Below are 25,907 nucleotides of genomic sequence, written 5' to 3'. Positions count from 1 at the left end.
TTAGAGAAATTTTTAATCTGTTTATCTGAAAGTATAGCAGGAAGATTGCAAAACCAAAAAGAATATGATGTATTTCAGTATGATTTTTTAAAATCAAAACTATAAACACTTCTAGGAGAAAATTAAGAATGTAGCATTCATATAGCATATATTAACTTTATAATTCTTTCTTAAAAAACCTGCATTAACATAATCATTCATATCCTACCCTTTCTTGAACAACTGCATTTCTTTCTGCCATTTGACATTCCTCTGATTTTGCTTGCAAAGACTGATTTGCTTGCCAGATAATTTTATTGGAATGGATGTGGGACAGAACATACGCAGTAACGAATGGCTAAGATACCTGAAAATACTGTTTGATTGACATTAAATCCCAGGTTTCGTATCCACAGCTAATCAGAGTCCCAAATTACTGCTAACTGCTTAAAGGAATGTAAAGCAACATCAGAAATGGAGATTTTGTATAGCTAAGCTTCTGCAAGGAGACACGAATACCAAACATGATTTTGCCAGTAGAAAAAAAAATGTTAAAAAGTTACTACAGATCTTCTCAGAACAAAATGCACCAATGAACTAATTGCCATCATCCACATAAAACAACACATTAAAGGAACCTAATAAAAACTAACAGCTTTATACCTGGCATTTTAGAAGGACAGAAAAGAAGAATGGAATTATTTTACAACTCTGAGGTCAAACGTTGCTATATATACACATATGTAAACATGGAATATTACTCTTCATACACTACCTCTACTGGATACAAACTTGGTCTGGCATCTTCTATCTGTAGAACAGATAGAACAGTGCAACAATTCTTTTAAAGGTTCAAAGGGTTTACCAGCAGCTGTCTGCCTCTCTTTCACAGCTAAGAGGTGACCAGTGATTTCTGCCAGTGCATAATAATGCCTCTCTCTTTGAAGTCCAGCATGTCGCTTTTATAAAGCCTTTGAAGTCAATCAGATTATCAAATAAAGAAAGGTAAAATTACAAGCAAACACTGCTTGCTGTAGTGAATAAACATGTACTAAGCTCTACTGGTCCTGCCATTGGCACTCATGCTGTAAAACTATATAATTTCAAGAGAGTTTGAGTCCACCTTCCAGATATGGCAAGTACTACTGAGAATTAACACAAGAGGATTTGCGAGAACAATATTTAGGAAACAAAAGCAATCAAAAATAACCTTTAAAAAACTCTAAAAAGCAGCAAACACAGCTCAGTAGTACATGCAGAAGTATTACATACAAAGACCCCTATCTTACTATTTCGATAACACACTCCATTTAACCTCAAAATGACTTATCCTAAAAGATACTCCTTAAACATCCAGACCCACTTCTTAATAACATTTAGAAAGGTTATTTTGAAAGTCTGCATTATCACCCTAAAGCAGCTTTCAAAAATTCTTGAGACTTCAGACACAGTCATCTGAACACAGAGATTTTCTTAGATCTCAATCTAAAGCAGAAGAGAGAAAAACTTGCATATACATCTCCAAATTTTTCTTACTAAACAGCCAGTTATTAAGACTAGTTGCTTTCTTGCCTGCTCTTTACATTGTGAGGCCAGCAAGAGACTTCAGATGTAAGAGAGATCTCTGTGGGCATTAAACCATGATCACAAGGAAGAAATTGTCTTATAAACTCAGGCTGGTCCTCTTGTCAGAGATCAGCACAGTTATCATGAAATTTTCTGTACACCAGGTCTTTGTTGGTGACACTTGTTACTCTCTCCATACTCTCCCACCTGAGTTCAGACAGATCAAACACACTGTTCATATCGACCTAGAAATTAAAGGAAAAGTTTTATTATTTCAGTAACAGAGAAACTGTAATACCAAATGGTTAGACTTGTACTCATGCATGAATGAAAGACTGGAATTCCATATATTTTCCCTAGAAATCTATTAACAAGAAAAATTAAAATTCACTGAGCTCTTCCTTGTTTGGGTATATATTTTCTGTATAAATGCACTAATCCAAATTGAATATATGGGGTAACGGCTTTAAACTATGAGGGTTTAGATTTAGATGACATATAATAAAGAAACTCTTCACCCTGAGAATAATATTGTGAGGGGACTGTGCGTTCCACATCTTGAATGCCCCAGACCTGGAGGTTGAATGGGGCCCTAGGCAGCCTGATCTGGTGGATAGTAGCTCTGCCCACATGAGGGAGTTGGAATGAGGTGATCTTTAAAGTCACTTCTGACCTAAGCCACTTAAAGGCTATAGAACTCTACATATCTGTTTTAAGCTATTCATCAGTAAATGTGCTATATATGATTCTGGTCATCAGTCTATTAGACATTCCCTTATTGCCATACTTCTAAGGTTAAATTTCTGTTACTGATCTACAGATCTCAGCATGGAACAGAAACAGAGAGAAGCATTCAGCTAATTTTAATCAGCTTTGCGTAAAATGGACAACTTCATTCTCCTGCTCACAGATACAGAAGTGGGTGAAAGCACGAGTAATCCTTTGGAAATTAACAGGACTACACTTCTATAAGCTTTGCAACTGAGAGAACAGATGAGGCTCAGAATTTCAAGACTGATGCTATTTAATGAGCTTGTAACTAAAAATAACTTCTTGCTGCTTGCAATTCTTTGGATTCTTTATTTCTAAGCACAAGAAGAAAAACAATATCTCAATGTTCTGACTACAGGTGGGCTTCTACTATTTTCACTTGGGCAGACATTCAGAAAATATCACCTAGCAGTTCATCTGTGAGGGCATAAAAGCCATCATCAGCCTCTTTATCTAGAGAAGGTTTAAAATGAATTTCTGTGCCAGGCAGGGTCACTGGTGTTTGAAGAAGTGGAGCTGGATTCAAATTTTCTTCTGAATTCACAGAATCACAGAATGACCAGGGTTGGAAGGAACGTCAAGGATCATGAATCTCCAACCCCCCTGGCACATGCAGGGCCACCAACCTCCCCATTTAATACTAAATTCTCCAAAAAGAAATCTGAAGAACACATTACAATGTTAAATAGACCATCAACCAGAATGTTATCAGTGTACTCAGTGGCTTCCACTCTTCCAAGTGGCTGAGGAGGAAATTTGAAGAGATTTAAATTTACTTGATTGAGCAAACAACCTTTCTACAATTAAAAAGCATTTTAATTTAAAGTAGTGTTAACGTAAGTTTTCTTTTTTCTTTATTATTTTTTGTATTTGATGCATAGTACAAAACCACAGTAAGTTTTAGTATCTATATTTTGATCAGTACAAGAGGCTTCTTGAACTTCCTTGGAATCACATTTACATTACCAGAACTCTGTATAAGGGTGAAGCAGGTCTTGCACTGAGATTATGGCTTACAAAAATCTATCCTACAATGGAGCAAATTTGATGGAGTTACCATTCTTTAAGAATATCTCTGTCTGTTTGTTCTGCAAGAGTATTAACTCTTATTATATTTAGCTAAACACTAAACAGCAACCCTTACTTTCATTTCCTCCTTAAAGAAATATCAACAGGATAGATAAAGGTAATAATGCAAATAAAATGAAATACTTTAAAAAAAAAAAAGAGCTTATTTCAGAAGAACCATAGTGTCCTTTTAGTTTCCAATTTCAGTTGGTGGCATATTGACATGTGTATTAAAAACACCAAAATACTTAAAGCTTATTGCTGCTTAAAGATGCTGTTCAAACACATTCACAGTTGTTGCTGAGTAGGCAGGGAACCTTTAATGGAGGTAAAACAAAGTTATACAAAATTCATACAGTCCTGAGAAAGGGAGACCACAGGAGACCACAGTTCCCGCAGCCAAGGACACCTCAGAGCATCCTGCTGCTCTTGGAAGTAAATTAAAAAATCAGCAGAATATCCCCACTTCCACTTACCTCTTTCTGAGTGGCTTGGTATCTTTGTGCAAGGACAGGCAGGAATTTAGCATGCATCATGACAGAGACCAGCTCAAGACGCCTGGGACAGACAGGCTCAGGCTCTGGTGGCGCAAAAGCAATCTTTATTGTTGTTACAGGCTTTTTATATCTTTTAGCTACAGGGGTATACAATACTTAAATCAGATAACATTCATGCAGCTGGCAGCAATACGTCATTATTTAATTAACTCTTTTGTGGATTATGATCAGTACAGTGATCAAAAGGCATTCCATTCACAGAACACGTTCTGCTCTTGGTCACGGAACGAAGAAGCTGTAGCTTATGCTTGCCAGTCTCACATGGCAGTCCTTCCCTTTCAGGAGGGGCCGCATGTTCCCTGTTTGACCCTTTCAGGCCAGCCAGGTCTGTTTTGCTTCACAGTCTTCCTCAGCATCATAAGTGAGTTTACAAGGAGTGATGACGTTTAGAAGTACCTTATAGCGACCACACAAGAACATGGGATAGTTTGATTTGGGTGTTACGGTGCCAGGATTTTTAGCCTAAATGCACAAATAACTTTGAAAGGCTTCTGCATGAATTAAAATTCCACTGTTCATACGGTTCTGATTTGCATTCATTCTTCCAGTTTTAATTACCTAGATTAAATCACTTGTTTGAAAAAAAAAAACAACCCAACAAATCAGCATGCATGCACACAGAGGCTTTGTTTCCTACCATGTCAAATAGAACAGAATTTTCCCCTATTTCTTAAATAATTATTATTACTTTAATAATAACAGCATTAAGATTTGGATTTGTTTCAGAAAAACTGCTTGTAAAAATAACACCTTACCCAAAATACTCTCACTGCATACACTACACTCGCTCTCCAAAAAGAGCAGGCTGAGCTCCCACCCACTAGCAAAGTTCTCTGAGTTCTCAAAATACTCACTGAGGGGCTGAGCCCACCTGTGCAAACTCAGCAAGGCTTGTGAGCACACACGAGCATCAGAAGTGCAGAGAACCAACAGGGACGATAGGGACAACTGGTTTGCCTGAGGATTTTTTGTTGTGGTTGAGGGAGGGTGTAAATGTAGAAACAACAATTGGTTGAAGTAGAGGATAATAATGTCATCTGAATGGAGTTTGGTCAGCAAACAGACAATCATGTTGTTAAGGTAGATTATTTGAAGTGATTACATTCTGCTTATGATACATATTTTTGGACTGATGGCAGAGAAGGGGCTCCATGGCACCTGCAGCTGTTGCTGTGCCCTGAGGCACACACCTGCATCCAGCAGCACCACCACCTCACAAGGTTTAATCACACCCTGTGGCACCAGGACAGGGCCCTCTGCCCATCTGGCTGCTTTCCTGCCAGAAACCCCAGGTGGGCCAAAAACAAGCCCTGGGCCATTGGCTGGGGGACTCACCTGGGAGCGAGCAGCTCTGTACTCCTCACGTGTCTGCAGACACCAATTGATGCAGCTGCACAGCACATCCCAAGTGCTGGACCAGAGCCTGAGGTGAAGACAACCAGGTGCTTGAGCCAGGAGGCAGCTGTGCCAACAAGGAAATAACGAGATAGGTAATGCTTTATTTGAATGGATATATATAAAAAAAAAATTAAACTTTTCAGAACAAAAGCTCATTTCCAAGCTTGCAGTTATTTATATGAATGAATTAACACAGGAATCATTAAAACAACGGAAAGACTTATATGGAAAGAATAGTAATAAATACTCTGTTTTATCAAACATTCACTCAGTGGCTGTTATTAGATATTGTTTTAGGGAATTATTTTAACTATCATTGCAAAATACCACTGAACACCAAACATTTTGAAAAGTTTTGGCATTCTTTAAGTAGAATCAATTGATTAATTATCTACACCGGAGCTGTGCAGATATTGCATCCTAACCCTCAGGAAAAAAAGCTTACAAAACAGACTGTGGCAAACAAACAAACAATTAAATATTTCTTAATTAGTTAATTTTGGGAAAAGTTAGTAGGAGATTTTTTTTCATGTTATCCATATTTTATTCACTCAAATTTCTATACAGATAGTGACTGCCATCTGAACGTTTCTCTTTAAGTGGCACTTCTAAATTATTCAATCACATGATGAGAAGTATGCAGAAAGACTTTTCTTAAGAAAATGAATTTCTGGTTCAACATGAAGTTGCAGGCATGCCTACTTCTGTTCAGCCTTGTCAATTTCCTTGTGCCATGATCTCCAAGTTCATCGATACTTTAAACGAGTCTACAGTGGCACAAGTGCCCATCTGCAGGGTGAAATATTGCCATGTTGTTGTAATCTGGAGGTTGTACATTCTCTTTGTACACTCTTCACAGCTTTCCAATAACTCTTCATTCTGAAGATCTGCTCACTTAAAATTTTCCTGTTGAAACCACCACATTCCAGTTTTTTCCAGATTTTGGAATGCCAGCATATTAATCAATTTAACAAAAATTCATTATCAACTATGAAATAAAAAGGTAGTAGTAATTCTGTCATTCAAGATTATTTGGGCTCATTTGACTTTCTGTCTTCTGGTTTGGCAGAATGAGAAGTTAAAACATATAAATATCTGAAGAAATTAATATGAAAAATGTGGAGGAGCAACAGGTAGTTTCAGAAATATTTTAAGTTGAGTAACTTACAGGATTAAAACACAAGTGGAAACAAACTGTTCCATTGAACATACGTATCTAATTCCATTTTATTTTTATCAGATTAAGTTTCAGAAGTCTGATCTGAAATGAGCATGCACAACTAAACACATACTTTCATGCATAATGATTTATTAACATAGGCTTACACAGAATGTTGCTATTAAAATTGAGACAGGTGGAAGTGAACCCACTATAACCCACTTTATAACCTGCCAAATGCATTTCTATGGTCTCCGATTTCACTTGAATGTAATAATTCTTTTCTGGCCCAAAGGGATGAAAACAGCTGCTTCCCAGTACATTTAGAAATATGCAATCTCTCTTCAGCAGCGAAACAGCCACAAGTTCTCCAAGCAGACTCCTGCTGGGTGATGAACACATACAGGTAGAAGAGTGTATAGGATACCTCTGACAGCTGGGATCAGCCACTCTCACAGAATTGTTGAACAGTTTTGTTCCTAAGCATCAGCACCGAGCCAGTCTGAGCCCCTAGACCTCTCTGCTGCCAACAGACAGCTGAGTCCACGCACTTACCCCACTGGGTACTCCCAGCTTTTCCAATTAAATCTGGGGTTTTTACCTTAAATATGGCTTTTCCTGCAAGAAACCCCTGTTTTTCCAGTAAATAAGGCTTTTCCTATAAGAAATCCCTGCTTTTCCCCTTAAATCTGGGGTTTTTCACCTGAAATATGGCTTTCCCTGCTACAAATCCCTGCTTTTCCATTAAATATGGCTTTTTTGAGAAGAAAACCCTGTTTTTCCCATTAAATCTGGGGTTTTTCCCATTAAACCTGGGATTTTTCCCATTAAATCTGGGATTTTTCCGGTAGAAATCTCTGTTTTTCCCATTAAATATGACAATTCCTGCAAGAAATCCCGTTTTCTCCTATTAAATCTCTGTTTTTTCCCCTTAAATATGGCTTTTCCTGCAAGAAACACCTGTTATTCCCCTTAAATCTGGGTTTTTTTCCCTTAAATAAGGCTTTTTCTCCTAGAAATCCCTGCTTTTACCCTGAAATATGGCTTTTCCTGTAAGAAATCCTCGCTGTTCCAATTAAATCTGGGGTTTTTCCCCTTAAATATGGCTTTTCCTTCAAGATATCCCGGTTTTACCCCTTAAAACTGTTTTTTTTCCTCTGAAATATGGCTTTTCCTGCAAGAAATCCCTGCTTTCCTCCTTAAATCTGGGTTTTTTCCCCCCAAAATGGGATTTTTCACCGTAAATATGGCTTTTTCTGCTACAAATCCCTGCTTTTCCATTAAATATGGCTTTTCCTGCAAGAAATCCCTGTTTTTCCCCTTAAATCTAGTGTTTTTCCATTTAAATATGGCTTTTTCTTCTAGAAATACTTGCTTTTACATGAAATCTGGGGTTTTTCCCCCTTAAATACGGCTTTCTTTCCTAGAAATCCCTGTTTGTCGCTTTGAATGTGGTGTTTTATCACAGAAATCCCTGTTTTTCCATTAAATCTGGGGTTTTCTAACAGAAATCCCTGCTTTTCCTTTAAATATGGCTTTTCCGGCAAGAAACCCGTTTTTCCCCTTAAATCTGGGGATTTATCACAGAAATCCCTGCTATTCGCCTTAAATCTGGGGTTTTTCAACTGAAATATGGCTTTCCCTGCTACAAATCCCTGCTTTTCCATTAAATATGCCTTTTTCGAGAAGAAAATCCAGTTTTTCCTATTAAATCTGGGGATTTTCCCTTTAAAAATGGGGTTTTTCTGCTAGAAAACCCTGTTTTTCCCATAATACATGGCTTTTCCTGCAAGAAATCCCGTTTACTCCTATTAAATCAGTGTTTTTTACCCTTAAATACGGCTTTTCCTGCAAGCAAACCCCGCTTTTCCCATTAAATCTGGGGGCACTGCCCTTAAATATGGCTTTTCCTGCAATAAATCCCTGCTATACCCCTTAAACTGGGGGTTTTCCCTTTTCAATAAGCCTTTATCCCCTAGAAATCCCTGTTTTTCCCCTTAAATCTGGGGTTTCCTAACAGAAACGTGCCGTGCTCCTGACTGATGGCAGTCCGAAAATCTCCCTCTCCCTCCCCCCAGCCCACGAAGGCAGCAGTTCTCCCAAGCAACCAACACAATCACACACAACTGCAGCCCTGGCTCGTCCCGACAACGGACGTCCAGACGAAGCACATCTTCACAAACCTTCTGCCAGCTCCGCACCCTCCGGCCAACACAGCGCCCGGGCGCCTTGCTCCACTGCCCGCCCGGGCTTTGCTGGCGACAACTCGGCCCTACGGGGCCTCCTCCTTCACACGCCCCAAACACCAACACAGCTCCGCACTCGCACGGCCTTCCCTGAGAGGAAGCCGCCCCCCGACCCCGCACCACCCGCCGGCGCCGCACGCATCGCCTCTGCGTGCCGGCAGCACCGCCAGCTCCTCCCCCGAGCGCCCCTCCATGGCCCCGCACCGAGGCCCGACCCCGTTCCCAGCACACAGCCCGCTCCTCCCGGCCCCGCTCACCGGCCCGGCGCCGCCATGCCGCGCTGCCCCGGAAGTGCTCTCCGCCGCCAGGAACCACTTCCTGCCCCGGCCCTACCAACCGCCTGCGGCGTCGCGTTGCTGAGGGCGGCCTGGGGGCGGCCCGGGGCCTGGAGGAGGGGGACGGGCAGCTGGCGGGGTCCGCTGCCGGATTCCCCTCGGGTGGCGCCGGCGGCACGCAACTTGTCTTCTTCTCCTTTTCTGCCTTTTCCCTTTTCCCCCTTTGGCTTTTCTTTGCCTTGCTTCTCTTTTCTCTTCCTTTCCTTTTCTCTTTCTCTCTTCCCCTTCACATTTCCCTTTCTCTTTCCTTTCATTTCTTACTGTCGTCCCCTTCCCTCCCCTCCTCCCCATTCCCCTCCCCTCCCCTCCGTTTGCTTTCTGTCCACACTCAGTCTGCACATCTGCAATGGACATGCCTGGAGAAGATCACCTATGCAGGCAATAAATGGCTTGTGCTGTGCTTCACCGCTTTGTGCTCTTGAAAGACTGATTTGTTTTGCCCTTTCCTAACCCCCAGGTCTCAGGAGGGCTCGGCTGGCTTTGCTGCGGAGCCTTATCACCCCACAGTCTGAAGACTTGGGGGAAAAGCCCAGCAGCTCCGTAGCTGCCAAGGGAAGACTTCATGCCCTGGCCTTCACACAGCCCGCCTCTCCCCGCTCTGCTCTGCGCTCCTGCCATCCCCTGCAGCCCCTGTGCTGCGGCAAACACGAGCGCGGCTCGGGCCCAACGCCCTCCCTGCTGCACGCCCTCTCACGGCCCCATGTGCTGCAGCCACACCACTGCCCCAGCCCCGCAGCCCTCCTGCCCGCAGCGCAGCCCCACGCACCGGGCTCGGCCCCAGCCCCGAGGAGCTGATGGAGGCGACTCAGCCCCGCTGCATCCACACCCAAACCTCACACGCACTAACCGCTCCTCAATACTCCGTTTCCCTCCTTTGCAGCCAGCTCCTTGGCTGCACGCAGCCCCACAATCCGCTCTTTCCTCTCCAGCAGTGAAGCACGCAGGCAGGCAGCAGAAGGCAGGGCCGCGTAGCACGCTGGACCGAGAAGGAGCCGGAGGGCACAGCCCGCCCCGCGGGCTGCTTCTGCTAACACGGATTTGTCAGGCAGGAGCAACCCCTCGCCAGCACAAGCAGCAGCATCCCCCAGTGAGGCTGCAGTTACTGAATCGAGGGAAATCCTTTCGTGCTGATAAAACTGCCATCACAGAACTGCTCGGTCAGAGGGGTGAAAAGGAGGGAGCCCAGCAGGCAAGATGGAACAGCTCCCTGCACAGCCCTCCCATCCCGTGGGACAGAGCAGCCTGGGGAGGAACAGGGCTCTCGGAGCGCTGCACGCTGCTGATGCCGCTCCCAGTACTGAGCTGAGCACACAAAGGAAATGCAGCACAAGACAACGTGCATCACTTCTTAACGTGGGCTGTGGCATTCTGCAGAGCGCAGGCACATTTCGGTACAAGGCAGAGCTGTGTCTGCCACATGGGACTAACTGGGGACACAAACACTGGGCACAAATTCTTCAACTCTGCATGCAGTTACAAGACCTTTTCAAGGCTACTGAAAAACATTTTCTTTCTTATTTCGGAGGAACCAGATAACATTTAACATAACATTTTTATCTTTAATAACACGCACAGAAAAATGACGAGAGCAAGGATCAGATGAAAGCAGCTCCTGAACTGCGACAGCTGAGAGATGCAACAGAGCCTCGATGTCTGCATTCAGGCACAGCACCTCTGTCGCTGCCTGAGACAACAAAGAGACGTGATGGAAAAACACTCCAACCTCTGAGGCAATTATAAGCATGCAGCAGATGTATTTTCAGTGAATCACTGTTCAGAGAAAGCAGCAGAGAGGTAAAACGCCCTACAAAGGTTCTACTTTTTGAAGGAAAAAAAACAAAAAACAATTGTGACAATAACTGAATTCCTTACAAGACAAGGAAAAACCAGACAAAAGCCATCACTGATGACACTTTTTAAATTTAATGTGACCAGACTTTTTCAAGTAACTTAGAAAATAAGAGAGAACAACAGGACAGGAAGGTTTCATATTTAGTCATTCATACAGACAACAAGAACACCTGCTTTGGTTCCTCCAAAACATCGCAGAAGTGGCACAGCAGAGTTAATACCAGAGCTCTACTCTTTAGCATTAAATTAAAAAAAAGAAAGTTGGGCAAAGGGAAAAAAGCAGATCAAGTGAGTGCAATTATTCACTTGGATTCTGGATGCCAATCATGAAGTAGTCTTTATCTGGAAGGGAAAAGAAAAAAAAACAAATTATTCTCTCATTGTTGATACTTATTCACAAAGAAAAGCATCCCTGTTGCTCAATACAGGAACTTCCAGCTTTGTCTCTTTCTGGTATCTCACTGACACGCTGTCCTGACATTCATCCCCAGTGATCAGAACAGGTTTGACGTGTTGGATCCCTTATCTGAGTCTCGTGGTGGAAAAGTCTCACGTGCTCAAGAGCCACATTTAACACCGTTCATCCCTAATAAGTGAGAATAACTGACACGTGCAATGATTGAAGCAAACCAGGCAGCGCAAGACAGCGATTTCCCATATCTCACAGCCAGGCTGCAGGACCGAAGGGGTTCCAGCTGCGTTTGTTCTGGAGTAATGGTTATTTCTCTTTCCACCTTTCGTATGGAAATGAGGGGATGCACCAGCACAAACCCCAGAGCCTCTTCCCCAAGCACTGCTCCCACCAGCTCCTGCACAGCTGCCTGCTGGAGCACCAGCCTCCTTCTTTGCCTCCCCACCAGCAGAATGCCACTACAGTCCAAAGGAACAAAGCTGAGTTCTTGCACCATTAATGCAACTCATCCCTGTTTCATAGCTGGCCGAAATGCCCAGGAGTATCTCCAGAAAGAAGGCTGCTGCCACATTCTGTGACCCAGTACAGCTACAAGTTAAAATCCTTTCCTCTGAGCCAGAAGTGGAACGAGTACTCACAGGTACTGAGTGAGCCAGCCAGGACAGAAGCCCTCCTGCACTTCAGCTACGAAGAGGGAAGGCCCTATGGGAGCTGTGACAGCAGGCAGCCGTCGTGGCCACAGGGATCATGAAGTGGTTGAGTTCAAAATTTTTAGTGCAAGGAGGAAAAAAAAAGGCAGAATTGCCACCACGAACTTTTAAAGAGAGCAAACTTTAAGCTTCTCAGGGAGCAAATTAGCAGTGTCCCCTACAATTCTGCTCTCCAGTATCCAGGGGCCCACGAGAGCTAGTCACTTCTCAAGAAACACCTTTCAAAAGCCTGGGAGCAGGCAATCTCACTGTGCCATGTGCCAAGCAAGCGGGGCAGCTGGCCTGGATGAAGAGGGAACACCTGGAACTGGGGCAAAACAAGAAAGCACACAGCATCTGGAAGCAAGGTCTGGTTTCAGAGGGAAAGTACAGAGCTGCAGTTCGGATCTGCAGGGAGAAAACAAGAAAAGCCAAAGCTGTGCTTGAGTTGATGCTGAGCAGTGTGGTGTGAGACAACAAAAAGGCTTTTGCAGGTTTGTCAGCAGCAAGAGGAGGTCAAAGGAAAACAGGGGACTGATACTTGGGGTGAAAGGTCACCTCACAGGTGGAGACGTCTAACGCCTTTTCTGCCTCAGCATTTAACAACAGCAACAGATCTTGGTTTGCCTGGACCTCTCGGTTGGAGGACATCACAGGGGAAGCAGTAACTTTCAATGAGCAGACATTACAATTGTAGGGATGCAGCTGTACCAGCTGAACGGCCATGGTCCATGGAGTTTGGCAGGACTTGCTTCTGAGGGAATTAGCAGATGTTACAGCTAAGTGGCTGGAGCAGCTCAGTGGGAAGGGACTGAGGGCGCTGGTGGCAGCAGGCTCAGCAAGAGCCAGCAGTGTGCCCTGGCAGCTGAGAGGCAAACGTTTTGGGGTGTATTACACAAAGCACAACCAACAGGTCAAAAGAGGTGATTCTTCCACAATATTTAGCACTGGTGTGGCCTCAGCTGTGGCCTCACTGTGTACAGCTCTGGGCTCCACAACATAGCAGGGTTATTGAGGTTCTTGGAAGCATGCTGAGGAGGACACAGAGCAGCAGGGAGACGAGTGCTGTGAGGAGAGCCCGAGGGCACTGGGGTTGCCTGGTCTGAAGAACAGGAGGCTGAGAGGCGGCCTCACCGTGCCCTGCAGCCCCTGAGGAGGGGGAGCAGAGGGAGCAGCTGGGATCTGCTGCTGGGAACCAAGGACGGGACGTGCAGTGACGGTCCAACCTTGTGCCAGTTCCCAATTGAACTGTCCCATGTCAATGCATGACACTGGTTTGTAAGTTCAGCACTCAGCGAGGTGAAACCGGTCTCGAAACATTTCCTTCCGACTTTCTGGATTCCATATTGAAAAACACAAAGCCTGAGAGGCTGCAACACGCTGTCAAATGCTAATTAACCATTTCTACTCCGAGAAAATTAAACGAGGAAAGTGATTTCGCACACTGCGGCATGAAAAAGCAAACTAAGGTCAGTGATAAAATTTCCAACTGAAGAAAGCAATGAAGGGCAAAGCCTTTGGAAAAGAGCAGAGTAGGTAACATGAATAAAAGCAGCATGCAGAACGCATTTCTCAGGCTCACAGCATCTCTACCGCAGAGAAGCCAACAGGTGACTCTGGCAGACCTCACGAGAGAACTATCTGCTGGGTGCTTTCAGCCTGCTTCCTCTTACCTGGAGCAACCATGATCTCATTTTTCTTGGTGCGGATCCGCAGGAAGGTGAGGTCATTTTGGGGATCGATGTTTCGAACGGCGCTCCTTGCCTTCATGATGAAGCTGTGCATTAGGCCAACATACTGAATGGTTGTGGTGTTGTCCATAGTGCTTCTGATAGGAATACCTGCAAGAAGCCACCACGGGGACAGCAAGGGTCAGTAACACAGCTTTTGAACCAACTCCCTCCACGTATCACCGTATCCAACTGCAGTGGCCAGTGAACCTGACTATGGGTCAGAGAGCTAAAACAGGGGGGTGGGAGCAGGAGTGCTCTTTTGAAAGCTTAAAAGAAGAGCATGAACAGAAATAAGACAGAGAGGTTAAGTTCTGCAACCACACATGAAGGTGAGAATAACCGCTTCCCTCTACTAGCCTCTGTGGTTTCCTTTTGCTTTGCCAGTTATTCATCTCAGATGTATAAACAGATAAATAAAAACAAAAATAAGTGTTTTAGGGGGAGAGTGGAAACGTCTGCCATGTTTTCTAAGGATTATTTCTAGAAAACATTTGGCTTAAACTGACACACAATTTTAACAAGCTGAGCTTAAGTACAGGAAAATCTCTGCTGAGAGAGACATCAACTGCAACTCCTTAAAAAGCACGAGCGGTGTAAGTTATGATCTGAGAAAACAGACTGACAGTACCATCAGAATTAGCAACAATGAGTCCTTGCACTCCTTTGTGGCTCTGAATTCGCTTCAGCGTTTCTTCTACCTCAGCCTGCAAAAAACAGAAAGCGCAAATCAAAAGATCACAGGTGCTGGTTGCCTTCAACTAAAGCCTCACAACAATGTGCCTGACAGTAAAGATGCACAAAGATGACACACAGACACGGCCTGCACCTTTCCAGAAAGCACTGCGTGCTTCAGTACTATTTTCTCTGCCTGGTCTTTTTAGTTGGTTTCCACTCATTTTGGATATCAGGGGGAAGTTCTTTCCAGAGAGAGTGGTGAGGTGCTGGAGCAGCTGCCCAGAGAGGCTGCGGGTGCCCCATCTCTGCAGGTGTTCAAAACCACGTTGGATGGAGCCCTGGGCAGCCTGGTCTGGTGCCAGATCTGGAGGTCGGTGGTGCTGCCTGTGGCAGGGGTTGGAACTTGATGATCCTGATGGGCTTTTTCCCAACCCAAGCCATCCTATGATCCGCGCTCTTTATTTAGAATTATTGTTGGTGTAGGGATCACTACTTTGGAAAATCAACTCCCCCAGAGCTAAAAGAAAAAAAGATGACTGAAGGCCCAAGCATCGGTTTTTATGTTTTTGGTTCCCTGTAAAGGAAACAGAGGCGTGCTGCACATTTCAGATCCTGCAAGACCTGGCACAGAACAAAAGAATCAGCTAAAGTCATGGGAAAGGCCAGAGCTACAGGGGGCACCTGGCAACGGGGCTGCATTTGTCAGGCACCGTGAGTAACCCCCTGCCCACCTCCCCAGCTGGGAGAGGTGATTTGTGTCAGCAAAAAAAAGCATTAGTTCAGCCTAAGAACTGCCAGCAAACCTTCCACGGGGCTTTGGGAGCTTTCAGAGTAATGCAGACTGCTGCTATGATCACACAGCACCACCTGAGCTTGTTTTGACAAAGCAGAATTATTATCCCACACATCAAAAAAAAAAATCAAAAAACTGTAATTGCTTTGGCGGAGGCCTTGATTTCTTCTGAATGCTGGACTGCTTCCACTTGGGAGACAAGGAAAGAGAAAAAAAGCCCAGATAACTACAGGGTGTGAAAATGCTGAGTGACAAACAGCGGCTCTGTTCAGATGGAACTATCTGTTTCATCTGAAAACCCGTCCTGTCTTCTTCATAAATGCACCTGAGCTCAAAGTCATCAAATACCTAAACAGATCTCAACAAATCTGCTTGGGTGCCAAGAAGCATCCAGACAGAACTACGCTGACTTTGAATCTCCTCTACCAACCAGCAGTTAACCCAACTCAGAGGAGGGGGAGCAGCTCTGGCAGCTCACAGCTGTTTGTTCAGGGATGTCTTCCGGAGCTGCACACAGAGGAGACTCCTCCCCAACACCTCACTCAGCCCCTGCCATCCACCGGGCCAACAAAAACATCACCCAGAAAAACATCACGAACTGAATCCGAGCAGCAAACAAAACCTTAATCCCTGAGGAGCGGCCCCGGCCCGACCGCATCACTCACCATCGCGACCCGCCGCCTCAACTCCCAGTAACGCCCACTAACGGCCCGCGCGCATGCGCAGCCGGCTCCACGAATCAGAGGCCAGGGCGCGCTGCTGACCCGGAAGCACTCCTTCTGAGAAGGGTCAACCGCGCCGCCGCGGTAACTGTCGGGCCCGGCGGCCGGCCCAGAATCCCCGGCGTTCACACATCGCAGCGGTGCAGGGCAGCGCCGCGGCCTTCCCCCGCACGGCTTTGGTTGGTGCCGGCCGCCCCAGCGCCCCCCCGCGGCTCCCAGCAGCTCCCTAGCGATTCCGGCGGCGCAGTTCCCGCGCCAGCAGGCCCGGGCCGCGCTCGAAACCGAAGCCGCGCAGCACGGCCTGACGAGCGGCCCCTGCCCGCCCGCATCTCTCACCATCACGACCCGCCGCCTCAACTCCCAGTAACGCCCACTAACGCCCCGCGCGCATGCGCCCCCGGTGCCACCAATCAGAGGCCAGGGCGCGCTGCTGACCCGGAAGCACTCCTTCTGAGAGGGGTCAACCGCGGCGACGCAGTAACGGTCGGGCTCGGCGGCCGGCCCAGAATCCCCGGCGTTCACACATCGCAGCGGTGCAGGGCAGCGCCGCGGCCTTCCCCCGCACGGCTTTGGGCGGTGCCGGCCGGCCCAGCGCCCCCACGCGCCCCGCAGCAGCTCCATAGCGATCCCGGCGGCGCAGTTCCCGCCCCAGCAGGCCCGGGCCGCGCTCAGCACCGGAGCCGCGCAGCACGGCCTGAGGAGCTGCCCCGGCCCCACCGCATCTCTCACCATGGCGACCCGCCGCCTCAACGCCCACTAACGCCCCGCGCGCATGCGCCGCCGGCTCCACCAATCAGAGGCCACGGCGCGCTGCTGACCCGGAAGCACTCGTTCTGAGAGGGGTCAACCGCGGCGACGCGGTAACTGTCGGGCCCGGCGGCCGGCCCAGAATCCCAGGCGTTCACACATCGCAGCGGTGCAGGGCAGCGCCGCGGCCTTCCTCCGCACGGCTTTGGGCGGTGCCGGCCGCCCCAGATCCCCGCGTCCCCCAGCAGCTCCCTAGCGATCCCGGCGGCGCAGTTCCCGCCCCAGCAGGCCCGGACCGCGCTCAGCACCGGAGCCGCGCAGCACGGCCTGAGGAGCTGCCCCGACCCCACCGCATCTCTCACCATGGCGACCCGCCGCCTCAACGCCCACTAACGCCCCGCGCGCATGCGCTGCCAGCGCCACCAATCAGAGGCCACGGCGCGCTGCTGACCCGAAGGCACTCGTTCTGAGAGGGGTCAACCGCGGCGACGCGGTAACGGTCGGGCCGGCGGCCGGCCCAGAATCCCTGGCGTTCACACATCGCAGCGGTGCAGGGCAGCGCCGCGGCCTTCCCCCGCACGGCTTTGGGCGGTGCCGGCCGGCCCAGCGACCCCACGCGCCCCGCAGCAGCTCCATAGCGATCCCGGCGGCGCAGTTCCCGCCCCAGCAGGCCCGGGCCGCGCTCAGCACCGGAGCCGCGCAGCACGGCCTGAGGAGCTGCCCCTGCCCGACCGCATCTCTCACCATGGCGACCCGCCGCCTCAAGGCCCACTAACGCCCCGCGCGCATGCGCCGCCGGCTCCACCAATCAGAGGCCACGGCGCGCTGCTGACCCGAAAGCACTCGTTCTGAGAGGGGTCAACCGCGGCGACGCGGTAACGGTCGGGCCGGCGGCCGGCCCAGAATCCCCGGCGTTCACATATCGCAGCGGTGCATGGCAGCGCCACGGCCTTCCCCGCACGGCTTCGGGCGGTGCCGGCCGCCCCAGAGCCCCCACGCGCCCCGCAGCAGCTCCCTAGCGATCCCGGCGGCGCAGTTCCCGCCCCAGCAGGCCCGGGCCGCGCTCAAAACCAAAGCCGCGCAGCACGGCCTGAGGAGCTGCCCCGGCCCCACCGCATCTCTCACCATGGCGACCCGCCGCCTCAACGCCCACTAACGCCCCGCGCGCATGCGCCGCCGGCTCCACCAATCAGAGGCCACGGCGCGCTGCTGACCCGGTAGCACTCGTTCTGAGAGGGGTCAACCGCGGCGACGCGGTAACGGTCGGGCCCGGCGGCCGGCCCAGAATCCCTGGCGTTCACATATCGCAGCGGTGCAGGGCAGCGCCGCGGCCTTCCTCCGCACGGCTTTGGGCGGTGCCGGCCGCCCCAGATCCCCGCGTCCCGCAGCAGCTCCATAGCGATCCCGGCGGCGCAGTTCCCGCCCCAGCAGGCCCGGACCGCGCTGAAAACCGAAGCCGCGCAGCACGGCCTGAGGAGCTGCCCCGGCCCGACCGCATCTCTCACCATGGCGACCCGCCGCCTCAACGCCCACTAACGCCCCGCGCGCATGCGCCGCCGGCTCCACCAATCAGAGGCCACGGCGCGCTGCTGACCCGAAGGCACTCGTTCTGAGAGGGTGCCTTTGGTGACACCTCCGAGGAAGCATTCCAGCTGATCCCAGTGTCCTGTGGGCCTTCTCGCTCAAGCCCTGCTTGGTTCTTTTTGCTCTCCTTCTGGGCTTTCTTCCTCAGCAGAGCAGCACTTGCCTTGGCTTTCTTCATTGCCTCGCCAGACTGAGTCCCAAGACTGTGCCAGTCCTACAAGAATCAAGGCACAAACGGTCAGGGAACCTTCACAGCTAACAAGTGGCTGACGGCTCGCTTGGGGAGCTCAAGTCACCCGCCCGGGCAGCTTTGGCTGCCAGCACTGGAAACCGCCTTCCTGCCATCAGGGCACGCCGGAAACTCCACCTCTATCTCCTTCCCCAAAGTCCCATACGAACTGGAACCCAAAGCCATCTCCTGCAAGGCAGCGCCTGCACACGGCTTGGACACTGCCTGGCAGCACACACAGCACAGCAGCAGAAGCAGCAGATGAGCTTGCACCCCAAGGCTCCTGGTGCGCATCAGGAACACGCGCACACGGAAGGAAGGGCAGGACAAACAACGGCACTCTCAGCAGTGCTGGGGCACAGCACCGTAGGCCACAGCTGCAGATTGTTCTCTCCCTGCCCATTGCCCGTGCCTTTCTATCAGCCTCAGAGAGCACGACTTACTGGCTTATGGCACCTGGAAACCGGCACGATTACAGAGCAGCTGCAAAGCGGCTCCGCAGAAGAGACCGCGGCGCAGCACGTTCTCCGCCAGCGTGGGCTTGGGGATCTCAGCTGGGAGAAATGCCCTTCAGCACCACACAGCAGGCAGCCCGCTGCTCTCCTGCTCTCAAGGAGGCTGCTTTCTACAAGAGGGGAGAAGGAGTCGTTATTCTCTCGCGCACACTGCTGTGACAGGCGCACTTAGAGCTGTTCTGAGCATCTCCTTGCTCTACTGACCCAATGACAAACAAGGACACGAAACTTGCAGCTGCGTCGTCTTTTACCGCCTGCAGAGGAAACGATTCCTCAAACTTGAGCATTGCTCCACTTGCAGGCGAGGGGAGCAGGAGCTGAAAAGGACAGGTGGGCATAAAAGAAGGGCAGAGCTTAACAGAAAGCAGACCTGCTGCAGACAGTGCCACCAGCTGTGTTTGAACAGCAGTGCCTTAGCGCACGCTCACAGTAAGGCACACCTACCTTGCAAGGGCCGCTCAGGAAGGTTGTGACACAGGCACCCGTTGCTCCATTGCTCCCCTGAGCCCCAACTCCATTTCTCAGCCACTCACATGCCTCGATGTTCTGCAACAGTCACAAGACAGAAATTCAGTTCATCGCAGACGTCCTCAAACCTCCCTTCTCAGGGCAGTCGCACTCATTTCTCTGCATGAGAACTCGGGGAGGGCTTACCGAGTGAGCAGCATTTACTGCCACTTGGGAGCAGGAACCTCTGCCCAACTCTAACCTCCTAACAGGAACCTCTGCCTAACTCTAACCTCCTAACAGGAACCTCTGCCTAACTCTAACCTCCTAACAGGAACCTCTGCCCAACTCCAACCTCCTAACAGGAACCTCTGCCCAACTCCAACCTCCTAACAGGAACCTCTGCCCAACTCTGACCTCCTAACAGGAACCTCTGCCTAACGCTAAAACTGAACTGAACACTAAAGCTAAGCTAACACTAAAATCAACAACAAAGCCCAGAAGTGGCACCTAACTCCTACAGGGGGAAGATGGAACCGGGGGCCCGCAGAACCGCAGAGGAGCAACAAGGTGGAGGAGGAGCAGATGTCAGCAATGCCACCCAGCTAATGCCGGGGGCTGCGCAGAGGGTAAGGAGCCGAGCGCCCGGACCAGCGATGGCGGAGCTGTGAGCGCGCCAACACGGGGCCTGGCACGGTGGTGTGGTGCCAGGCCAGCTGTGCCGCAGGCGGATCCACCTCCATGGGCTCCCCATGGTCGCTCACATCGCTGGCCTGGGCACGATGGAACCGGGCTCCCTTCCTCCTCTCCCTCCGCTGCCTGATGTTCATGGTGGGCCCCCTCCTCCTCATCGGTTCTGGGGCCCCCAGCTCCCTCTTCCCATTTAGAACTATGCTCTCCTCAGCTCTCGCTCTCTTCGTGCTGGACATGGCTGCCACCTGCCCAGCACGCTCAGAGATGAGTGCGCCGAGTGGGGCAGCAGTGACCAAGGTGACGGCTGTGATATGAGGAAGGTTCCACAATGGCACCTGTGCTGCTGCTGGGAGTGGCGTTCTGCACGGGATGAGCAGGGGGCTGGAGGACACGGCACGGTGGCCAGAAGGCGCTCCCTGTGCCCAGCGGGCAGCCCTTCTCTGCGGCGAGCAAGAGGGCACAGAGGAGCCAAAGCCGAGGAAAGGGCCCTCGGCCTCCTTCGCCCTCTCCCTCCTGCCACGTGGGAATCCCCTTCTGGGGCTGGGCCACGCAGCACACAACACTCAGGGCACGCTCAGGGATCTCCTGAGGTCAGCGCAAACAACGGCGCGCTCCAGAGTGGAGCTGAAAGCGCCTGCCTGCGGGGAGACAGCAGCCCCGGCTTCCATTTCTTCTTAAACCTGGGTTTTTCCCCTTAAATATGGCTTTTTCTGCCAGAAATCCCTGTTTTTTTTCCCCTTAAATCTGGGGTTTTCTACCATAAATCCCTGTTTTTCCCCCTAAATCCACGTTTTTTCCTCTTAAATATGGCTTTTTCTGCTACAAATGAAAGTTTTTTCCCCTTAAATCTGGGTTTTTCCTCTTAAATATGGCTTCTTCTGCTAGAAATCCCTGTTTTTCCTACTTGAATCTGGTGTTACTCTCCTTAAATATGGCTTTTCCTGCAAAAAAATCCCTGTTTTTCTTCTTAAATATGGCTTTTTCTGCTAGAAATCCCTGTTTTTCCCCTTAAATCTGGGGTTTTCTCCCAGAAATCCTTGTTTTTCCAATTATATCTGGGTTTTTTCATTTAATATGGCTTTTCCTGCAAGAAATCCCTGTTATACCCCTCAAATCAGGGCTTTTTCCCCTTAAATATGGCTTTTTCTGCTAGAAATCCCTGTTTTTCCCCTTAAATATGGGATTTTTCCCCACAAATATGGCTTTTCCTGCCAGAAATCCCTGTTTTTCTCCTTAAATATGGGATTTTTCCCCTCAAATATGGCTTTTTCAGCTAGAAATCCCTGCTTTTCCCCTTAAATCTCGGGTATATGCCCATAAATATGCCTTTTTCTCTTAGAAATCCCTGTTTTTCTCATTAAATCTCATTTTTTTTGCCATGAAATATGGCCTTTTCTGCTAGAAATCCCTGTTTTCCACCTTAAATCTGAGGTTTTTACCATAAATCCCTGTTTTTCTGTTTAAATCTTCGGTTTTTCCCAATAAATATGGCTTTTTCTCCTAGAAATCCCTGCTTTTCCCCTAAAATCTGGGGTTTTTCCCCTTAAATATGGCTTTTTCTGCTAGAAATGCCTGTTTTCCCACTAAAATCTGGGGGTTTTCCTTTTAAATATACCTTTTTCTCCTAGAAATCCCTGTTCTTCCCATTAAATCTGGGGTTTTTCCTCTGAAATAAGGCTTTTTCTGCCTGAAATCCCTGTTTTTTTTCCTTAAATCTGGGGTTTTCTAACAGAAACGTGCCGTGCTCCTGACTGATGGCAGTCCGAAAATCTCCCTCTCCCTCCCCCCAGCCCACGAAGGCAGCAGTTCTCCCAAGCAACCAACACAATCACACACAACTGCAGCCCTGGCTCGTCCCGACAACGGACGTCCAGACGAAGCACATCTTCACAAACCTTCTGCCAGCTCCGCACCCTCCGGCCAACACAGCGCCCGGGCGCCTTGCTCCACTGCCCGCCCGGGCTTTGCTGGCGACAACTCGGCCCTACGGGGCCTCCTCCTTCACACGCCCCAAACACCAACACAGCTCCGCACTCGCACGGCCTTCCCTGAGAGGAAGCCGCCCCCCGACCCCGCACCACCCGCCGGCGCCGCACGCATCGCCTCTGCGTGCCGGCAGCACCGCCAGCTCCTCCCCCGAGCGCCCCTCCATGGCCCCGCACCGAGGCCCGACCCCGTTCCCAGCACACAGCCCGCTCCTCCCGGCCCCGCTCACCGGCCCGGCGCCGCCATGCCGCGCTGCCCCGGAAGTGCTCTCCGCCGCCAGGAACCACTTCCTGCCCCGGCCCTACCAACCGCCTGCGGCGTCGCGTTGCTGAGGGCGGCCTGGGGGCGGCCCGGGGCCTGGAGGAGGGGGACGGGCAGCTGGCGGGGTCCGCTGCCGGATTCCCCTCGGGTGGCGCCGGCGGCACGCAACTTGTCTTCTTCTCCTTTTCTGCCTTTTCCCTTTCCCCCCTTTTGCTTTCCTTTGCCTTGCTTCTCTTTTCTCTTCCTTTCCTTTTCTCTTTCTCTCTTCCCCTTCACATTTCCCTTTCTCTTTCCTTTCATTTCTTACTGTCGTCCCCTTCCCTCCCCTCCCCCCCCATTCCCCTCCCCTCCCCTCCGTTTGCTTTCTGTCCACACTCAGTCTGCACATCTGCAATGGACATGCCTGGAGAAGATCACCTATGCAGGCAATAAATGGCTTGTGCTGTGCTTCACCGCTTTGTGCTCTTGAAAGACTGATTTGTTTTGCCCTTTCCTAACCCCCAGGTCTCAGGAGGGCTCGGCTGGCTTTGCTGCGGAGCCTTATCACCCCACAGTCTGAAGACTTGGGGGAAAAGCCCAGCAGCTCCGTAGCTGCCAAGGGAAGACTTCATGCCCTGGCCTTCACACAGCCCGCCTCTCCCCGCTCTGCTCTGCGCTCCTGCCATCCCCTGCAGCCCCTGTGCTGCGGCAAACACGAGCGCGGCTCGGGCCCAACGCCCTCCCTGCTGCACGCCCTCTCACGGCCCCATGTGCTGCAGCCACACCACTGCCCCAGCCCCGCAGCCCTCCTGCCCGCAGCGCAGCCCCACGCACCGGGCTCGGCCCCAGCCCCGAGGAGCTGATGGAGGCGACTCAGCCCCGCTGCATCCACACCCAAACCTAACGCACTAACCGCTCCTCAATACTCCGTTTCCCTCCTTTGCAGCCAGCTCCTTGGCTGCACGCAGCCCCACAATCCGCTCTTTCCTCTCCAGCAGTGCAGCACGCAGGCAGGCAGCAGAAGGCAGGGCCGCGTAGCACGCTGGACCGAGAAGGAGCCGGAGGGCACAGCCCGCCCCGCGGGCTGCTTCTGCTAACACGGATTTGTCAGGCAGGAGCAACCCCTCGCCAGCACAAGCAGCAGCATCCCCCAGTGAGGCTGCAGTTACAGTTTACAGTTATTTCTTTATTATTTCGGAGGAACCAGATAACATTTAACATTTTTATCTTTAATAACACGCACAGAAAAATGACGAGAGCAAGGATCAGATGAAAGCAGCTCCTGAACTGCGACAGCTGAGAGATGCAACAGAGCCTCGATGTCTGCATTCAGGCACAGCACCTCTGTCGCTGCCTGAGACAACAAAGAGACGTGATGGAAAAACACTCCAACCTCTGAGGCAATTATAAGCATGCAGCAGATGTATTTTCAGTGAATCACTGTTCAGAGAAAGCAGCAGAGAGGTAAAACGCCCTACAAAGGTTCTACTTTTTGAAGGAAAAAAAAACAAAAAACAATTGTGACAATAACTGAATTCCTTACAAGACAAGGATCACACACATTCTAATTCCGTTCCCAGGTGTAAAACCAGGCACCAACCAGGCATTACCCCGTGTTCCCAGCACTGCCTGTAGCTTCCAGAAGGCAGATCTGAACACAGGCCGGGCACTTCTGCTAACACGGATTTGTCAGGCAGGAGCAACCCCTCGCCAGCACAAGCAGCAGCATCCCCCAGTGAGGCTGCAGTTACTGAATCGAGGGAAATCCTTTCGTGCTGATAAAACTGCCATCACAGAACTGCTCGGTCAGAGGGGTGAAAAGGAGGGAGCCCAGCAGGCAAGATGGAACAGCTCCCTGCACAGCCCTCCCATCCCGTGGGACAGAGCAGCCTGGGGAGGAACAGGGCTCTCGGAGCGCTGCACGCTGCTGATGCCGCTCCCAGTACTGAGCTGAGCACACAAAGGAAATGCAGCACAAGACAACGTGCATCACTTCTTAACGTGGGCTGTGGCATTCTGCAGAGCGCAGGCACATTTCGGTACAAGGCAGAGCTGTGTCTGCCACATGGGACTAACTGGGGACACAAACACTGGGCACAAATTCTTCAACTCTGCATGCAGTTACAAGACCTTTTCAAGGCTACTGAAAAACATTTTCTTTCTTATTCCGGAGGAACCAGATAACATTTAACATAACATTTTTATCTTTAATAACACGCACAGAAAAATGACGAGAGCAAGGATCAGATGAAAGCAGCTCCTGAACTGCGACAGCTGAGAGATGCAACAGAGCCTCGATGTCTGCATTCAGGCACAGCACCTCTGTCGCTGCCTGAGACAACAAAGAGACGTGATGGAAAAACACTCCAACCTCTGAGGCAATTATAAGCATGCAGCAGATGTATTTTCAGTGAATCACTGTTCAGAGAAAGCAGCAGAGAGGTAAAACGCCCTACAAAGGTTCTACTTTTTGAAGGAAAAAAAACAAAAAACAATTGTGACAATAACTGAATTCCTTACAAGACAAGGAAAAACCAGACAAAAGCCATCACTGATGACACTTTTTAAATTTAATGTGACCAGACTTTTTCAAGTAACTTAGAAAATAAGAGAGAACAACAGGACAGGAAGGTTTCATATTTAGTCATTCATACAGACAACAAGAACACCTGCTTTGGTTCCTCCAAAACATCGCAGAAGTGGCACAGCAGAGTTAATACCAGAGCTCTACTCTTTAGCATTAAATTAAAAAAAAGAAAGTTGGGCAAAGGGAAAAAAGCAGATCAAGTGAGTGCAATTATTCAGTTGGATTCTGGATGCCAATCATGAAGTAGTCTTTATCTGGAAGGGAAAAGAAAAAAAAACAAATTATTCTCTCATTGTTGATACTTATTCACAAAGAAAAGCATCCCTGTTGCTCAATACAGGAACTTCCAGCTTTGTCTCTTTCTGGTATCTCACTGACACGCTGTCCTGACATTCATCCCCAGTGATCAGAACAGGTTTGACGTGTTGGATCCCTTATCTGAGTCTCGTGGTGGAAAAGTCTCACGTGCTCAAGAGCCACATTTAACACCGTTCATCCCTAATAAGTGAGAATAACTGACACGTGCAATGATTGAAGCAAACCAGGCAGCGCAAGACAGCGATTTCCCATATCTCACAGCCAGGCTGCAGGACCGAAGGGGTTCCAGCTGCGTTTGTTCTGGAGTAATGGTTATTTCTCTTTCCACCTTTCGTATGGAAATGAGGGGATGCACCAGCACAAACCCCAGAGCCTCTTCCCCAAGCACTGCTCCCACCGGCTCCTGCACAGCTGCCTGCTGGAGCACCAGCCTCCTGCTTTGCCTCCCCACCAGCAGAATGCCACTACAGTCCAAAGGAACAAAGCTGAGTTCTTGCACCATTAATGCAACTCATCCCTGTTTCATAGCTGGCCGAAATGCCCAGGAGTATCTCCAGAAAGAAGGCTGCTGCCACATTCTGTGACCCAGTACAGCTACAAGTTAAAA

The 25,907-nt window shown here is 49.7% G+C and overlaps 3 protein-coding genes across 12 annotated transcripts in view; all 3 read right to left on the bottom strand.

Moving 5' to 3' along the window:
- LOC128081185 (uncharacterized) overlaps window positions 1-16,715 on the bottom strand; it is a 123,536-nt gene extending 106,821 nt beyond the window's left edge. The window contains exons 1-4 of one of the 3 annotated variants that reach the window (XR_008207029.1): window positions 16,291-16,715; window positions 14,393-14,468; window positions 13,705-13,872; window positions 11,101-11,272 (exon numbers count right to left, since the gene is read on the bottom strand). Coding sequence is in view for 2 of the 3 variants with exons in the window: in XM_052684197.1 (XP_052540157.1) it covers window positions 11,229-11,272; window positions 13,705-13,872; window positions 14,393-14,468; window positions 16,291-16,686 (684 nt within the window). In the remaining variant the exon portion in view is untranslated. Of the gene's footprint in view, window positions 1-10,983; window positions 11,273-11,299; window positions 12,440-13,704; window positions 13,873-14,392; window positions 14,469-16,290 lie in introns of those variants that run through there. The other 2 variants (XM_052684197.1, XM_052684198.1) reach the window with 2 other exon arrangements.
- Window positions 1-25,907, bottom strand: part of LOC128081186 (dynein light chain roadblock-type 1-like) — a 144,977-nt gene that overhangs the window by 106,821 nt on the left and 12,249 nt on the right. The window contains exons 1-2 of one of the 4 annotated variants that reach the window (XM_052684199.1): window positions 22,385-22,735; window positions 19,522-19,575 (exon numbers count right to left, since the gene is read on the bottom strand). In XM_052684199.1, coding sequence (XP_052540159.1) covers window positions 19,522-19,547 — 26 coding nt within the window. In that variant the 5' untranslated portion in view covers window positions 19,548-19,575; window positions 22,385-22,735. Of the gene's footprint in view, window positions 1-19,473; window positions 19,576-22,064; window positions 22,308-22,384; window positions 22,736-25,907 lie in introns of those variants that run through there. The other 3 variants (XM_052684211.1, XM_052684200.1, XM_052684210.1) reach the window with 3 other exon arrangements.
- Window positions 24,877-25,907, bottom strand: part of LOC128081184 (dynein light chain roadblock-type 1-like) — a 33,318-nt gene continuing 32,287 nt past the window's right edge. For all 5 annotated transcript variants that reach the window (XM_052684188.1, XM_052684191.1, XM_052684193.1 and 2 more), the window contains one exon: window positions 24,877-25,236. In XM_052684188.1, coding sequence (XP_052540148.1) covers window positions 25,193-25,236 — 44 coding nt within the window. In that variant the 3' untranslated portion in view covers window positions 24,877-25,192. The remainder of the gene's footprint in view (window positions 25,237-25,907) is intronic.

The sequence above is a fragment of the Tympanuchus pallidicinctus genome, unplaced genomic scaffold (genome assembly GCF_026119805.1).
Source record: "Tympanuchus pallidicinctus isolate F22 unplaced genomic scaffold, pur_lepc_1.0 scaffold20, whole genome shotgun sequence".
Lineage (NCBI taxonomy): Eukaryota > Metazoa > Chordata > Aves > Galliformes > Phasianidae > Tympanuchus > Tympanuchus pallidicinctus.
This window is presented reverse-complemented; position numbering and strand designations above follow the sequence as displayed.